General features: G+C 33.2%; 1 protein-coding gene across 5 annotated transcripts in view; it reads left to right on the forward strand.

The window, feature by feature from the left end:
• The window catches only part of LOC111147539 (syntaxin binding protein 5), a 177,691-nt gene that overhangs the window by 39,595 nt on the left and 119,869 nt on the right, over positions 1–18,227 (forward strand). For all 5 annotated transcript variants that reach the window (XM_022503622.1, XM_022503623.1, XM_022503625.1 and 2 more), the window contains exons 5-7: positions 11,089–11,223; positions 12,937–13,000; positions 17,758–17,841. In XM_022503622.1, coding sequence (XP_022359330.1) covers positions 11,089–11,223; positions 12,937–13,000; positions 17,758–17,841 — 283 coding nt within the window. The remainder of the gene's footprint in view (positions 1–11,088; positions 11,224–12,936; positions 13,001–17,757; positions 17,842–18,227) is intronic.

The raw sequence follows: 18,227 nt of genomic DNA on the forward strand, positions 1-18,227 counted from the left end.
TCTCTGTCTGTCAAATAAATAAATAAAATCTTAAAAAAAAAAAAAAAGATCTGGGCAGGGTGTCCTTAAATAACATGCACAGAAAAGCACCAACTGTATCGGAAAGGATTAAAAGTTCTGTATAACACACTTACCCTAAAGTTAAAAGACAAACTGCACCTACAAAAAGAATACAAAATTCAGAGTAATTTGCATTGTACTTTTTAAAAATGGTAACTCCCTCACACCCAGTTCTTCATGGCTTACATGTGTATTTTATGAACATTAAGGAAAAAATATGAAAGGATATGTTGTCCAGGTTATTAATATGACTTAGAATATAATTTGGAGGAGAGGTACACATAATTAAAAAATTAATAAAAAAATCTTTCAAGAGGTTCCTGGCTGGCTCACTCCATGAAGCATGTTTTGGGTCTGAGCCCCATTTTGGGTGTACAGATTACTTAATAATAAAATCTTTAAAAAAATCATTTTAGATCGTTTATATGAATATACACATAATGTCATATTTCTGTATATATATCTTGCTATATATATTGTGATATATATATATATATATATATATATATATATATATACACACACACACACACACGTATATATATTTAAGGAGAGAGAGAAGCTTTAATAATTAAAAATACATAGCCATAGATTGGAAGATATTTAGAGTATACCTGTGTGTACAATAAAGGTCAATCTAGCCTGCCTCTCTGCCTCCTTGTGATCTCTATCTGTCAAATAAAATAAATAAAAAATCTTAAAAAAAAAAAAAAAGGGGGCGCCTGGGTGGCTCAGTGGATTAAAGGTCAATCTAATACAAAAATGCAAAGAAAAGTATAGTTAACAGTTGCTGATGAATACCAGCAACTTTTGTTTATCATAACATATGTTATATAAAATACTCTGGCATTTTTATTTCTCAAGGTAAAATCATTAAAAACAGATCTTAAATCCCCCATATAACAGGGACAGTTTTTTCAGATGTTATTTCAGTATAGATGATATATACGTTTCCGTATTTGTTATTCTCTGTTTTATTTACTAATATTCAGGTTTTTTTTTAAATAGTCATTGATATTAAGGTCTGATTTAACAAGAAAGGTTAGCATGATTTATTTGGACATATTTTCAAATGTTCTTAAATGTTTTATAAAAACTGAGATGTAATTAATAAAACAATACAAATGTAAAATGAACTTCAAAGATTTCTGAAGCTTATTTTTCAAAATATTTGTTACATTGTACTGCTGGGTTATAGATATGATGAAGTTTTTTTTTTAAGTAGCTATGACAGTTTATCAGAAAACATATGAGACTGTAAATAGAAAGGAAATCCTTTGAACAGATTTATAAATTGCTTTCAGCTGACTCTGCTGTTATTTTTAATACATTTCCATGTTCATTATTACTAACTTAAGTTTTCTTCTAATAACAGGAGAGTAGGAAGGTACAGTTAATTTGAGAAAAATATCGAATACCTTCTTTTTAAAATCATCTTGTGTATTCACTTGGTAAACATTGATTGAGATTCTGGTGCATGCAAATACTGTGGTAAATTCTGGAGAGACATGGAAGTTATAACTGACTAAGGGAGGTGAAATGCCAAATTATAATGCAGTGGAAAGTGTGATTTAATATGTAGTGAAATTTTCTTATGAAATTTGGAAGACTAACCAACAAAAGGATGTATCACCATGTTTTGAAAATTTTAGGTAAAGCCTTACAAAAGAGCCCATGTGAATAGTGGAAATTTCCTACATTAACAAAGGGCAAAGGGATTTTCCATTAAGGTTCAGATGCATAGCCATGAAGAAATCTCACATGTTTAGGGCACTATATCTTGTTAAACATGGCTAGTAGTCCCAGAGAGGATAACTTTAGAAATGTAGAAAAGGTCTGCTTCATGGAAGGCCTTCTATATAATTATAAGAAAGTGATATTCTCAACCTTTTTCCAACTTTAAATCTTTAAATAAATAACATTGTCTGAACAAGATACATTGTAAGTGGGTATTTTTTGGTCATTTAGACCATCATATAGATAAGCTACAGATTGGTGCATTTCCTGGTATGTGAATAAGGATTCAGTGCAGGAGTAGAAACCACTGTAGGTATTAAGTACAAGGGGATTCAGTTTAGGAATGTAGCTGTTTACAAAATACTGAGAAGGGTGCTAGAACTATTGAGTTTCAGGAATTACAATTACTGCCATACAACTGCCTCTCGGTACATGAATTTCAGGAGTACAGCTCCGAATGCTCTTCTGTTCTTTTTTTTTTTTTTTTTTTTTTTTTTAATGTTGAATTAGCCAACATATAGTACATCATTAGTTTTTGATGTAGTGTTCAACAATTCACTAGTTGCATGTAATACCCAGTGCTCGTCACCACACATACCCTCCTTAATACCCATCACCCGGCTACCCCATCCTCCCCACCCCCTCCCTTCTGTAACCCTTAGTTTGTTTCCCAGAGTCCAGTCTCTCTCATGGTTTTTCTCCCTCTCCGATTTCTTCCCCATCAGATTTCCCTTCCTTCTTCTATGGCCCTCTATGCTATTCCTTATGTTCCACATATGAATGAAACCATATGATAATTGTGTTTCTCTGCTTGCTTTATTTCACTTAGCACAATCCCCTCCAGTTCCATCCATGTCGATGCAAATGGTAGGTATTCATCTTTTCTGATGGCTGAGTAATATTCCATTGTATATATGAACGGCATCTTCTTTATCCATTCATCTCTGCTCCTTCCACAGTTTAGCTGTTGTGGACATTGCTGCTATAAACACTGGGGTGATGTGCCCCTTCTTTTCACTACATCTGTATCTTTAGTGTAAATACCTAGTAGTGCAATTGCTGGGTCATAGAGTAGCTCTATTTTTAACATCTTGAGGAACCTCCATACTGTTTTCCAGAGTGGCTGTATCAGTCTGCATTCCCACCAACAGTGTAAGAGGGCTCATTCCTTTTCTCCACATACTCACCAACATTTGTTGTTTCCTGCATTGTTAATTTTTGCCATTCTAATGGGTATAAGGTGGTATCTTATTGTGGTTTTGAATTGTATTTCCCTGACTACTAGTGAAGTTGAACATTTTTTCATGTGTCTGTGTTAGCCATTTGTATGTCTTTGGAGAAGTATCTGTTCATGTCTTCTGCCCATTTCTTGACTGGATTATTTGTTTTTTAGGTGTTTGAGAAGTTCTTTATAGATGTTGGATACTAGCCCTTTATCTGTAGTGTCGTTTGCAAATATCTTCTCCCATTCTGTGGGTTGCCTCTTAGTTTCGTTGACTCTTTCCTTTGCTGTGCAGGCAGAAGCTTTTTATCTTGTTGAAGTCCCAGAAGTTCATTTTTGCTTTTGTTTCCCTTCCCTTTGGAGACATATCTTGAATGAAGTTGCTGTGGGGGATGTTGAAGAGGTTACTGCCTGTGTTCTCCTCTAGGATTTTGATGGATTCCTTTCTCACGTCGAGGTCTTTAATCCATTTTGAGTTTATCTTTGTGTGTTGTGTAAGAGAATGCTCCAGTTTCATTCTTTTGCATGTGGCTGTCCAATTTTCCCAGCACCATTTACTGAAAAGATTGTCTTTTTTTTTTTTTTTTTCCATTGGGTATTTTTTCCTGCTTTGTCGAAGATTAGATGACCATAGCATTGAGGGTCCCTTCTGGGATCTCTGTTCTGTTCCATTGATCTATGTGTCTGTTTTTCTGCCAATACCATGCTGTCTTGATGATCACAGCTTTGTAATATAGCTTGAAGTCAGGCGTCATTATGCCCTCAGTTTTGGTTTTCTTTTTCAGTATTCCCCTGGTGATTCAGGGTCTTTTCTGGTTCCATACAAATTTTAGGAATGTTTATTCCAGCTCTGTGAAAAATGCCAATGGGATTTGGATAGGGATGGCATTGAAAATGTAGATTGCTCTGGGCAGCATAGACATTTTAACAATGTTTATTCTTCCAGACCATGAGCATGGACTGTTTTTCCATCTCTTTATGTCTCATTCCATTTCTTTCATATGTATTCTGTAGTTTGTAGAGTTTAGAGTCTTTACCTTTTTGGTTAGGTTAATTCCTAGGTATCTTATGGTTTTTGGTGCTATTGTAAATGGAATCAATTAATTGAATTTAAGTAATTCATGTAAAAAAAAATGCTGTGGAATGCTGTATCTGGTCCCCACTGCTGTCATAAGTACCTCTTGCCACTCAGGTTTCCTTGAATGCCCTTGTCAGCAGAAACAGCAACAGAAAGATGGTCTGTGCCTATCTTTTGCCTGAAGATCTCAAGCACATCCATTTAGTAGAAACTTAATCTCATCTGGAACTTTAGCTATGGAAGAATCTGGGAAATAGAAGTTTTAGCTTTCTAGTATCTGCAGAACAGGAAGGCATAGAGGAGAATGTGGAAGAGGATTCGGAGTAATAGTTGGCCAAATTCAGTACACTATAACTCTATACCCTTTTCTCAGATATACTTAAACCAAGGGGTACTAAAAATTTAGGGAGCATTATGGTAGAAGATAGGAAGCCATCAGGGTCTTCCAAGTAAGATAATGATAAGATTTCTCTTGGCTTTGAAAACAGTCAGTAATAATGGTTTAAATTAGGCCCAACCATGTGGATAGAGAGGGAGTAAATCAGGTATATCTGATTGTTTTGTTAATTAACGTAATAAATTCTCACATTTTATGTAGTTTATTTGTTCATTTAATGAATGAAGTACTTATTACGTAAAATTGTGATATTTGCTGAGAATATAAAAGTGGTGGTGTATTTCCTGTCATGTTGGGCTGATTTAATGGGATATAGGCATGTAGAAGAGCTTATTTGTTCATATGTCCTTATGGATTAAATACATATGTGTATTTTTGCCCTTGTTTATAGATGATTAATTTTAACATTACTTAGACTGCATGTGTTCTTCTGTTAAAAATTGGTAATAACTAAATCTTCTAAATTTGGTGCTTGTTGACTATATAGTACTTGACAGACTTTTACTAAAGCTAAATAGTGAATAGGAGATACACATTACTTCCTAACATGTAATATGTTACATTTTTTAAGTCCCTTAAGCAAATACAGAAATTATTGTGTTCCTAGTAACAACTTTGTATAGAATGAGTATATCAATTTTTAAGTCCTGTGGAGGGAACTAGAATACAACTCTATTTAGGTACACTCTGAAGGAATTCAACTTGATTATTCAACCACATACTATTTTTTGTTGGGGGGAGCTCCTTATTCATTTTAAGGTTCCTTTTCAGGCTCAATTTAATATATTGTTCTTATACTATCTGATCTTACTAGTGTTTACTGAGTTTTAATGTCTTCCATGTGAGGCTCAACTATGGTTGTTTTAATTATTTTCAGTATAACATTATGCTTTAATATGTCAGCACATAAACTTAAATTAACTTGGTCTCCTGGTATCAGTAAAAACCAAAGTCACTCTCATTTACTGTGATCTATATCACCTTATAATAAAAATCTTTATAACAAAGTGTATGAAGAACAACAGTCATGAGTTTCAGCCAAAGGGTAATGTTTGAGCTTCATGATAAATGCACTGGTGGCATTCTTAAAATTTTCCCGGGGTCTTTTTCATTTAATTCTAAGAAATATAAGAATTTGTTTTTCCTATATGTTTTTATAACTTCATATAAAAAGATTTTGGCTGAACAGATTATATTAAATAACAGGTCAGTTATCTATTGCTTGCATATCAAAACATCCCAAAACTTGAAAGGCTAAAATAACAGCCATTTTGTTTGCTTACATTTCTGTAGGTCAGCACTTGAGGTGAGCTTAGCACAGGTAGTCTTTCCCTGTACTCACTTATGCAGCCATAGTTATCTGGCTGCTCAATTGGATTGGATGATCTGTAGTTTTCCTTCCATGTCTGTTGGTTGATACTGGCTGTGGGCTGGGCCAGAGTCTCCCAACAGGTTAGTTTGGGCTTCATCACATGGCTCCTGGGTTCTAAAAGCATAAGAAAGAGAACAAGCCCCAGTGTGCAAGTGCTTTTCAAATCTTTGCTTCTGGCAGAGCTGCTAATGTCTCAGTGGCCAATGCAAGTCATAAGATCCTAGAATCAGTGTTGGGAGAGACTATACAAGGGAGAGGATTCAAGGAGGGAAAGGAGATCTCTTGGGGGACATTACTATATGTTTAGTGATGTTTATATATGTATAGTGATATTTACTTCATTGTTGAAACTATTGTTTCAACTTCATTGTTGAAACTATTTTCAGTGTTTCTTTGCATCTGTTGATCTATACTCTTCAAGAAATCTCTTTGTCCCGTGGCTATTTTGTGCCACTTGTTTCATGACTGCTTTTACTGAAAAATACTACCTTTCTATTATGGATCACTTTCATAGAATCATAAACAACAAATCTCTTTGTCTACACATATACGCAATGCACACATATACATGTATACATATATATATATATATATATATATATATATATATACACCTAGGTATGCATACACACACACATATATATATATGTATACACACATATGTGTATATTTGTATAGTTTTAAGTGCTTCAGTCAGTGTGACTCCTTTTAAATAATACAATCTTTTCATCAATTTATTACTTTAAAGCCTGAACAGTTATGCTTTAAGTCTTCTTTAAACTTTCAACAAAGAAACTAATTTCTTTTTTTAAAGATTTAATTTATCTGAGAGAGAGCGAGTGTGCCAGCATGAGTAAGGGGGTGCAGAGAGACAAGCAGACTCCCATCTGAGCAGGGAGCTGGACACGGGCTTCGATCCCAGAACCCTGAGATCTTGACCTGAGCCAAAGGAAGACACTTAAGTGACTGAGCCACCCAGGGACCCCAGATTTTTATTTTATTAAACAATGAAATATAGTCATTTTGTATAACAAATATTAAAAGAGCCCATTAAATATGTATAATAAGTCCAGTTTGTCTCAACAATCAGTTTTATATTTTGGTGACTGATTAAATTGCCCACAAATTTATGATCTTTCAGTTCTTAGTAGGTCATGTTGATTGAGTTGCTTTTCTAGTAGTATATCTTGGGGGACCACATTTTCTTATTGGCCTTTTCCTAAATCAGTGGCATGATGTTTTATTTGGTTGCAATATGGAATTTTAGTTTTCTTACTATTCCTATTCTCATTTGTTCAGAGCCATTATAATTTGCTAATTAAGAAATTTTCAATTGTAATAACATTTGACTTCCCCCTCCTTTAACTGAGTCAAATAATGAGGATAGTTATGGAGCAGAGTAATTTTCCTGTTATTTCTATGAAAGACTCATTCTATGGAACATGTTAAAGTCTTGGTGATGGATATTAAATGAACATTTTAATTAAGTTCCTTCTTAAAATGTTAAATAGTAGTTTGTTTTCACTTCCAAAAAACAAAGATGCTTTAAATTTTTCAGCAATATAAGTTGGTTTTATAATTGAGAAAAAACTTATGATGGCAGCTAATATTGAAAAAGTGAATCTATGGAAAAGTTCCAGATATTTTGCTGAACACTGAAAAAATTTATTCTTACTTCGTTCCCTTAAATATTTGAGAAGCAGCTGCAGTATGCTGTTGCACTGGGAATAGAAAATATTTTATGAATATATCCAGAATCTCTGCTGTTAAAGTATAAGTTTAAGTATTTGAAGCATATTATGTAAATAATTTTGTAAGAATTAAAGTCAAAGATGGGTCATGTAATTGTAATTGTGTTAAGTCAGTAACTACTGCTTTGTAGCAGTGAAGAATAAAGAAGAATGGCAAAGTAGTGGAACATATCCAGAAGTTGGGTATTTCTGATTTTGTTGTTGTTGTTATCTGGTCATTATTTTGGCTTATTTATGTTAAAATTATTTTCCAACTTTCAAGACGTTTTGCTCTATTCATGTTCTAGTTTATCACACATTTCGAATGAAATGGTTGTTTTTATGTTTATTTGATTGTTCATTTTATACCTAGTTTGTTGTTGCTCTTTTATGTACTTCAGATAGTTAAAATTTGCCTTGAACGTCTAGATGGTAGACTATCACTTAGTAATAATTAGCTAACATTTGTTGAACACTTATCTGTTTCAGGGGCCATTTTAAGCATCTGGCATGCTTAGTCTTATTTGATCCTCAGTGGAACACTGTCAGGGTAGATGTCCTTTACTGCTTTGAAACTGAGGCTCTGAGAGATTGAGTGGTTTACCTAAATTCTCAGGCTCATGAGTGACAGCGCTGGAAATTAAATATAGGCAGTCTAATTCCAGAGCTTATGCCTACATATTATCAGAAAATCACAATCTCTTTTCATAATCACTAAATCCACAAATCTCTGAAAACACAAAATTTTAAAACAGCTTTATTGAGGGTATAATTTACATATGATAAGCTGTACATACTTAAAGTGTCAATTTGATAAATTTTGACACACATATATACCCATGAAACTGTCATCATAATCAAGGTAACATACAAATCACCCCAAAATGTTTCCTTGTGGTTATCCCTCCCCTCTTCTGTTTCTAACTTCCATCTCCACAATCTCCAGGTACCCATGATCTGCTTTCTGTTAAAATAGATTTGTTTGCATTTCCTATTGCATATAAATTATATAGAAATAGAATTATACAATATGTATTTTTATCTGGCTTTTCCCCCTCATGATAAGGACCTTGAGGTTCATCAATGTTTTTGCACGTATTACTAGTTTATTCCTTTTTACTATTAAATAGTATCTTGTTATATGTACATAACAATTGTTCATCCATTTACCTGTTGACGGACATTTGGATACTTGGATTGTTTCCAGTTTTTGGCTATTATAAAGCTGCTATGGAACATATGTGTATAAGTCTTGTATAGAGCTATGGTTTTTTTTGTTGTTTTTTGTTTTTTGTTTTTTTTAATTGGTTACTTTATTTTATTTTATTTTTTTTAAATTTTTTTATTTTTAATTTTATAAACATATAGAGCTATGTTTTTCTTTTCCTTGGGTCAATGCCTAAGAATTGAATGGATCCATCATAGAGTATTTTTATATTTAACTTCTTAAGAAACTGCCAGTGACTATAGTTAACAAATAATACTGTATTTTATATTTGAAAGTTGCTAGAGGAGTAGAAGATCTTAAAAGTTCTAATTACAAGAAAAATATTTATAACTATATGTATGGTGATGGATATTTCAACTAGATTTATTGTGGTGATCATATTGCAATATATACACATATTGAATCATTATGGTGCACATTTGAAACTTATATAGTATTACATGAAAATTATATCTCAGTTAGAAAAAAGACTGCCACAATTATACTTTAGGATATATAATGCATTTATGAGATACTACTCCCATTTTAGGTGATATACACAATTTGCATTATGTACTTCTTTAAGATTTGGAAAATTCAGGGGCACCTGGGTGGCTCAGTGGTTTAAGCCTCTGCCTTTGGTCAGGTCCTGGGATCGAGCCCCGCATCGTGCTCTCTGCTTGGCAGGGAGCCTGCTTCCCTTCTTCTCTCTCTGCCTTCTTCTCTCTCTGCCTTCTTCTCTGCCTACTTGATCTCTCTCTGTCAAATAAATAAATAAAAATCTTAAAAAAAAAATTTGGAAAATTCAGAATTCTGAAACCCCTATGGTCCTAGAGTTTTCAGAAAGGTACTGTGGACTTACTGCTGTGTGAAGTAAAAAGGTACTATAAAATGTTTTTTGATTCAGTAGACATGCCTCTGCTTTAGTTAAATTTATATAAATCCCTTAGAAAGATGACCTGTTACTATATAAAACCCTTAACAAAAAATACAGATAATGAACCTTAAGTAATTATCTAAATGAACATTCCCTTGAGGAAATAGAACATGAGTTGCATGTACATTTATTTGGTAAGTATTTTCATCTTGAAAATTTTCTGTAATGAAATTGTGGTAATGGGAATAACAACACTGTGTTTACTATATCTTGCCTAAAACCTAGTGTCCATATTGACAGTCTAGCACTGATTATGACTGTGCATTATTTGAAGTGCTATGCTATGGGAATTTTAAATAGTATATCTTGAGAGACATGATAGGTTGTCTGAAAAGAAAGACCATGATATGATTTCATAATATACTGATTTTTTAACTAAAAATAAGTGCTGCAAAAAGGACAAGATAATGTCCATTTTTGATCATGAAGTCAAATGAGCTAATAATAGAAAGTGTTTGAAATTTTTGGAATGATAATAAAATTTAATATATGCATGTAAATTATAATTTGTTAATCCAGGCCTAATATATCATCATGACATAGGAAGAGATAGTTGTCTGAGCCTCAGTGTGGAGGATCTCTGCCCTCCCTGAGGCTTACAAGTTAGTGAGGAAGGTAGATCCTACCTGTCTTAAAGGTAGGGTCTAGAAGGTAGACCCTACCTGTCTTAAAGGTAGGGTCTAGAAGGTAGACCCTACCTGTCTTAAAAGTCTAGCCTAATAGAGATGCAAAGTATTGGGATTTCAGTTTGAATAAATGTGGTATTTGAACTGAATCTCGAATAGAAGAAAAATACCAACTGGAGGAGCATTTTGTTTGGAAGGGATAGTAGGTACAGGTGATGAGAAAGATTAGTGTGTTTAATAACTCTGTAGAAATGTAATAGTACCTTGGAGTCAGTCTTAGACTCATAGTTTGTGGCTTAATGGTTAAATTTGTGATGTGCCTCATGATGTGATGAGCACTGGGTGTTATACATAACTGATGAATCATTGAACACTACATCTGAAACTAATGAGGTACTGAATGTTGGCTGATTGAATTTACATTAAAAAATGAAAAAAAATTGTGATGTGCCTAAAGTAGCACAATGACTGACATAGATTTGAAATGCTAACTTTAAAGCTCATCTTTCTGTCAAGCCATGCTGTCTATTTACTGTAGGGTCTTATGTTTGACATATAAGTTAAGTTTGCATATTAAAAATTAATCACAATGAGTAAGTAAATCTGGTTGTATGTCATTTTTACCTTTCCTAAATTATATATCATGATTAACCCTCAAATGCAATTAATAAAATTTACAGACATTTTTCTAATTATCTTTTTGGATATACTTTCTCTTGCAGGGTTACATTTTGCCATCTGCCTTTCCAGAGTAAGTGGCTCTATGTGGGCACTGAGCGAGGTAATATACATATTGTCAATGTGGAGTCCTTCACACTCTCAGGCTACGTCATTATGTGGAATAAAGCCATTGAACTGTGAGTTTGAGCACATATTCCATGTCTGAAAGTGTCGGTACCATATATGATATCTTTGTATAATAGCTAGTTAGTAAATCCATATGGAATTAAATATGTCAGACATTCTTGATATTAAACACAGTTTATTAACCTTTTCTAATTGTTATTAGCAGTTTGTAAGTTTAAGTCTTTATAGATAGAAGAACATGTGCATATATGATGTGTATGTCTGTACAAGCTATAGCACAAGTTCAATGAAATAATTCTTAGGTGAAAAACACTCCAGGTTTTTTGTCTTTTTTTTTTTTTTTGCCCCCTGTGTTTTTATCTTCTGGTTATTTTTCTTTCAAATGTTGCTCATACCCCATTGGGTTGACTCCAATGATTAGAAAACATCGATCTAAACCTCTACTTGATATGTTTTAATTGACAAATATAATGTAAATGTTTGCCGTGTAATAAATACAGAATTTGACAGTTAATTTCCCCTAATTTTGCTATAATAATTGTTTTAACATCAAGAACATGGTTGAGCTGTAAGGCTGTAAGGATCCTTAGCACCAACTTTGCACTCAGTGTTAGAATCTCATCTTTATATCTTACCTCATGTTATTTCTTATATTATTTAGACATAAAAATCAAAATTTAAGGATATTGGCAAGGTTAATTTTCAGTGTTTCTTTTTTTTAAACAAATAGTTCTGTATTGTTTCATTCTGCAGGATTTGACATTAAAGATAAATTGGTAGCATCTCTCTTCAGTAATGTCTTGGTGTACCCGTGATAGTGTATTAACTTGGTTTTCTTTCCTGTGACAAGGGTGTTATCATATCTCACTCCCTTAGTATAAGGTGTGGTATTTCCTCTCTGTTCTGTGAGTTGATCATGATATCTAGTGGGTAGGCTTAGTGCAGATGTCTTTGTGGTTTCACAAAGATCTCTCATCAACTGGACTAGTGTCTCAGCCCTCGGAATTTATGAATAGGGAGGTGCTTATTCCTACTGTGTGGGCATAAGTTCAGCTCCATTCTTAGCTGTATGACTTTTTTTTCTCTGACCAAGTACAGTAGCATTATTTTTGTTGACTTTTTAAAAAACATAATAGAATTTTTCTTATTTTTCATGTGAACTATGAAACTGGATGAGATGCCCCATTTGGAGGCTAGAGTTGAGTAAAATAAAATAGGAATATTTTAGATGATACTCTATTCAAAAACATTAATTCTGAGGATTATACCATGAGAATAGGGTTTTTTTTGTGTGTGTGTGCTAAAATCCTTAATTGAAGATTCTCTCTTATATAGAAAGTATACTTAAAAATTTTGCTGACTTGTATCAGTGTCACTGTTTTTCTTCCCATTCCCTTTTTTTTTCTTTTTTTTTCAGTTTTTATTTAAATTCCAATTAGGTAACATATGGTGTAATATTAGTTTCAGGGGTACAAAACAGTATGGTGTTTCAGCACTTCCATGCAATACCCAGTACTCATCACAAATGCACTCCCTGGTCCTTATCACATATTTAACCCACGTATTTAACCCCTATCCATATTTTTCTTCTGAGTCCTATCTTAATCCATATTAAGAACTATACATCTCTTATTGATCACTTGCTGAATTGTTTTCCTCCTTAATAAATATATATTTATTTTTCATTCATTGTTTTCATTGTGATGAATATATAGTTGTATTGAAATATTTAATTGAGAAAAAAACTTACTATTCTGTTTTAGGTCATCTAAATCTCATCCAGGACCAGTTGTCCATATAAGTGATAACCCAATGGATGAAGGAAAGGTAGAATTTTTTTTCTAAAAATACGTATTTATTAAATGCATGGATTTGGGCATTTTTTAAAAATAATCAAAGTGTTCTAGTATAACATACATTTACTTTGCAAAATTGAGATTTCTAACAAAAGTTGTATGTCAAAGACGTGTACTGGTTTATTTATATATTATGAAGAACAAGTGAAAGAATTAGAATAATTTACAATTTTAAAGAACAAAAAACCCCTAAGACAAATAAAATTTAGTAAGTACTTGTAAAATTATTAATTTATTTTTAGTTTATTAAGATTTTTCTGGTAATCCTGGCAAAAACTGCTTTCTTTTGGTTTTGAATTATTTTCAGCCCTTATACAATTTTTGTAATATTTATCACATAATACCTTATGTTAGAGTTGTCTTTATCTCATCTCCCTTAAAATTTTCTTCTTAGATAGCCTAGATTAATAATATATTTTTTAAAATAGTAGTTCATTTTTTATATTCAAACCAGTTTCATGTAGTCAGTATCTAATTGTTGTTTAGATTTGTTAATACACTTAAAAATAATAAAATTTCCTTTTCCATGAATCTCTTTCCTAATTCAATCTCTTAAGTAGTTCTATTTAATGATATTTCTCTACTTACATAATTTTATGATATTAGCCTACATAAACACCAGGATGTTTATCACTATCAGAAGTCAGTGAAATGAAATTTCTAGATTTTGTGGAGGTTTTTTCTTCCCTCAATTGGTGGGAATGGTCTAGCCTGTAGGTTAACGCTATTCTGTTATTTGCCGGTAGGAAAACAAAAGGATAGCTATACTGTTTGGAGTTAGCTTATAATCATACAAATGCATGTTTTGAGGGAAACTTCACACAGAGTAAGTTACAGTAGCCTGTATGTACCTCCACTCTATTTTCCTTGCTACAAAGTTCTTGTATAGAAGCCAAGATTTTGGGTGGGAGGCATGGCAAGAGAATTGAAAACTTCCCTCCCTTCTACCTGGATTCAGTCGATAAGTCATTTCAATCCTTTCTTTGCAGTGTCTCTTTTCTATTCAGTCTTATTATGACTACTAAAGTTCAAGGTGTTCCAACCCATTGATGAGCCATTTCCACATCAATCTTCCTAGAATGCTGTTTTAATATTATTGTTCTCCTGTTAAAAAAAGTTTTCAGTGGTTCTACAGTAGCTAACAAAATAAAGTTTCCTTAAAACATAGCCCTAGGTTTTATTGTCTTTCAGAACATCTTTATCTGAATGCTGTGCTGAAGTAAATAGTTATTTTTCATGTGTGAGCTGCTCATTAATGCCTCCATGGCTCCTTTATTTGAGTCCCTCTGTTTGAAATGCTTTCCCACTATTCTCTATCTGCTGAATACCTATCCACATTATGAAGCTCAGATTAAATGTATTTCTTTCATGATATCTTTGCTGATAATCCTGACTGAAAATGCTTTCTCTCACTTCCAAATTCATTAACACCTTAGTTGTACAAGTTTTATAGTATTTGTCACATATTGCTATGTATTAGAAATATGTACATATCTCACTTCCACTGAACTTGAAAGACCCCCAAAAGCATAGAGAAAATATTTATGAAGGTTTATGTTTCCCATAGTACCCAACATATAAATAGTAATGCCTCAGTGTATACTTAATTTGTTGTATAAATAAATAGTGTATAACGCTTATTATCATCCTCATTTTTTTGAAACCTGGTATTTTGTTATTCTCCTTAGTTTCCGGAGTTAACCTCACTCAAACATTTTTGAAATACTAAGATACTAGAATAGATAATATTGTCTAACCTTTGATTTCTAATAGAAAAATCCACTTTATATCAGTGACTCTGCTGTTTTCCAAAGATCTCTGTGACACTGTGTTGCTAAAGAAAGGTATAAAGTGACAGGGCAACTTCCTCCAAAGCTAACCTTATGGTAGACGCCACCACATTAAGCAAAGGTTTTAGTGAAGGAAGTTAGGTATTAGTGTAAAATTGCTTATGATGGTAACAGTAATAACTACCACTTACTGAATTCTCCTTTGTTTTGGGCACTGTGCTTTCTACTTTATATGCACCATTTTATTCGATCATCTTAACAATTTTTAAGTCAGTTATCTTCCCTAATTTACAGATGACGAGGTAAAGACTTGGTGCGATTATGTGTTCCAGAGGTACAAAGCTACATATTGGTGAAGCTGGGATTTTGAATACTGATTCTTCTGATTTCATCCCCAGAGTTATTGATGTTGTAGAGAGTTAATTCATATTCAGCATGCCCATTAATGCTTTTATGAAAGAAAAAAATAAAAGGAAACTAGCCAACAGAATATAAATTAGCATCTCTGAGTTATGAAAGATTCTAGTGAGAATAAACATTGAATTTCCCAAGTTTAAATACCATGTCTTTAAGTTAGCTTTTTTATTTTTTAATACTTACGAGGTTATGTGGATTAAAGCCTAACCTGTTGGCATAGATTTCTAACATTCTTGGGATGTTAGAGCTGGCTGAAGGGGGTTAAAACTTACTATAACCCTCTTGTTATTAAGATCTGGAAGGGTAAAATTATTTCCTTAATGTTACATGGCTTCTAAGTAACAGATATTAAGACTAGAGCTTAATTGACCTGTGCCCTGAGCCAATCCAGTGCTCAGTTAGTCACATGTCTAAGATATTTAGAAGGACTAGGAAAAGATAAAGGAAACAAATACCAGTTTTTCCTAGAAGGAGTATATATGTCACATTGTCTAGGCAAGAACAGTTTGTGTAGCAAAATTGACTGTACTTCCTACAAAGGTGAGGAGAGTTTTGTTAGCTTCAGTTATTGCCCCTCCAAGTATCCCTGTAGTCTGAACTCCACTAAATTGCTATTTCATTAAAATTACTGGGTTTGGGGACACCTGGGTGGTTCAGTGGTTAACGGTCTGTCTTTGGCTCAGGACAGGATGATCAAGCCCCACATCTGGCTCCCTATTTAGTGGGGAGTCTGCTTCTGCCTCTGTCCTTCCCCTCTGCTCATGTTCTCTCTCTGGCTCTCTCTCAAATAAATGGAAATCTTACAAACAAACAAACAAAAAAAACTAGGTCTGCCCTAACTTTGTTCATATCCCCAGATTACATGAAGAAGTATTGGCTACCTACTAATCATATATGTATTCACTAAATAAACATTTATTGAGCATGTCCTGTGCACTAGGCAGGATATTAGAGACATATAGATGAAAATGCATGTGCTAACATAGGAGAAGGAGGATCTTAATCTATCTAGAAGAATTGGGGTCTGGCTTACCCAAGGGAGCAATACTAAATTGGGACTTAAAAAATGAATAGATCACTCAGTGAATAAAAGGATAGGAGGTTTCAAGCAAAGGGGATATTGAGATTTGAAAAATGTCAAGGTGGAGATTTGTGGGCAGTAGAGGTTGGATATTCATTCACAAAAAACATATTAAGTACCTACAACATATCAGTCAGGCTCTGTGCCTTATGGTAGTGGTGAACAATATAAAAAGAGTCCTTGCCTAAATAAACTAGTGTTATAGTCAATAAGAGAATTCAGCTAAGGAAAAGGCCATTATTTTATAGTGACCCTTCAGATTCAAAAATGTACACAGTGCTGTTGGAGCACATAGAAATGGGATTGATTTACATTTGGTAGGTCAGGAGAGGCTTCTTAAAGGAAATGATAGCTAAAACAACATTGGAAAAATTAGTAGGATTGGTCAGGCAAAGAGGATAACTTCAAATATGGCCCAGGAAGACAGCAAAAATAAGAGAAAGCATGAACTGAAAGATGTGCTGGAGTGTATTGAATAAGAGGGATGTGGCAAGGGACAAAGCTATAAAGGTCAGCAGAGGTCAGGCCATGATAAATCTTGTAGGTCATATTACTAAGTTTGGACTTTATTCTAAAAGTAATGGTAGGACATTAAAAAATTTTTAAAAGCATGCATTACATGATCAGGTTTGCATTTCAGAATTGTTAAATATTAGCTATAGTAAAGGAGCAAGACTGGAGTCAGGGAGACTAAGAGACCAGAAAGGAGAACTTTGTACAAGGAGAGAGATATTGGAGGTGAGGGAAAGAAGAGAGATAACAGAATGTAATTTTAAAAATGACTAGATAATTTTATCTGAGGAGGGAGAGACTAGATTAAGGATGATGCCACCAAGGTTTTTGTCTGAGTGACTTAAAGAACACCAAGATAAGTAATACTGAGAGAGACACTGCAGTAAGGAACACCAGAAGATGAGGGTAGGGAAAAAATAATGGATTCACTTTGGGACACATTTATTTTGAGGTTCTTGTGGAGTAGATAAAGGGAGCCGTCACCACTGGAAGTAAGAGTCTGAATCTTATGAGAAGGATCTAGGCTAGATATAACTTGCACCTTTTCAATAGATGAGTAAATGACATTGCCTGATAATGTTTTACCTTAGGAATGTTTGTAAACTCTAAAGCACCTACAAATGTTAATTTTTATTTTAATTTATTATGTTATATTAATTAATGAAAATATACACTCAGGACTTCAAAATGTTACTATTTTCTTTCTCAATAATTAGCTATATAAGTTAAGTCCATAATCATCAAAGGCATATTAATATGCAGTGCACTATTCTCATTTGTCATTTATGTGATTACCAATGCAGATGTTTAATTAATTATAACTTTATCCTTGAAGCATACGAATGATAATAGTTATCTTTATTGTCAGCATATAAATGTTTCACATAATGTCATTCCTAGGTCATGTGAAATTGTCTTTTATTACAGCTTTTGATTGGCTTTGAATCAGGAACAGTAGTGTTATGGGACCTCAAATCAAAGAAAGCTGACTACAGATACACGTATGATGAGGTAATATTATTTTTACTAATCAAATATTATTCTTGTCATTTTTCTAATTCAGAGCAGGTTCTTTAAGAACTTAATTGGTGATTTTAGTTGAGGCAACCTTTGTAATTGCAATAACACACACACACACACACACACACACACACACACATATATATATAAATAAAATAGATAATCATATATCTCAAAAGATTTAAAAAAAATCTCTTTTCCATTCCTGTTATTTGGTCATCTAATCCCCTTAATTCTGGTACCTGTGTTACCAGGTTCTCATTTTTTCTTATAGAGGTATTCTGTCATCTATAAGCAAATTAATAAATGTATCCTAAATAAATCCCATTTCTGTATTATAGACAAATGATAGTATACTGTAGACAGTTATAGTTTTG

Source organism: Enhydra lutris, unplaced genomic scaffold, assembly GCF_002288905.1.
Source record: "Enhydra lutris kenyoni isolate GAN:26980312 unplaced genomic scaffold, ASM228890v2 scaffoldscaffold17, whole genome shotgun sequence".
Classification (NCBI taxonomy): domain Eukaryota; kingdom Metazoa; phylum Chordata; class Mammalia; order Carnivora; family Mustelidae; genus Enhydra; species Enhydra lutris.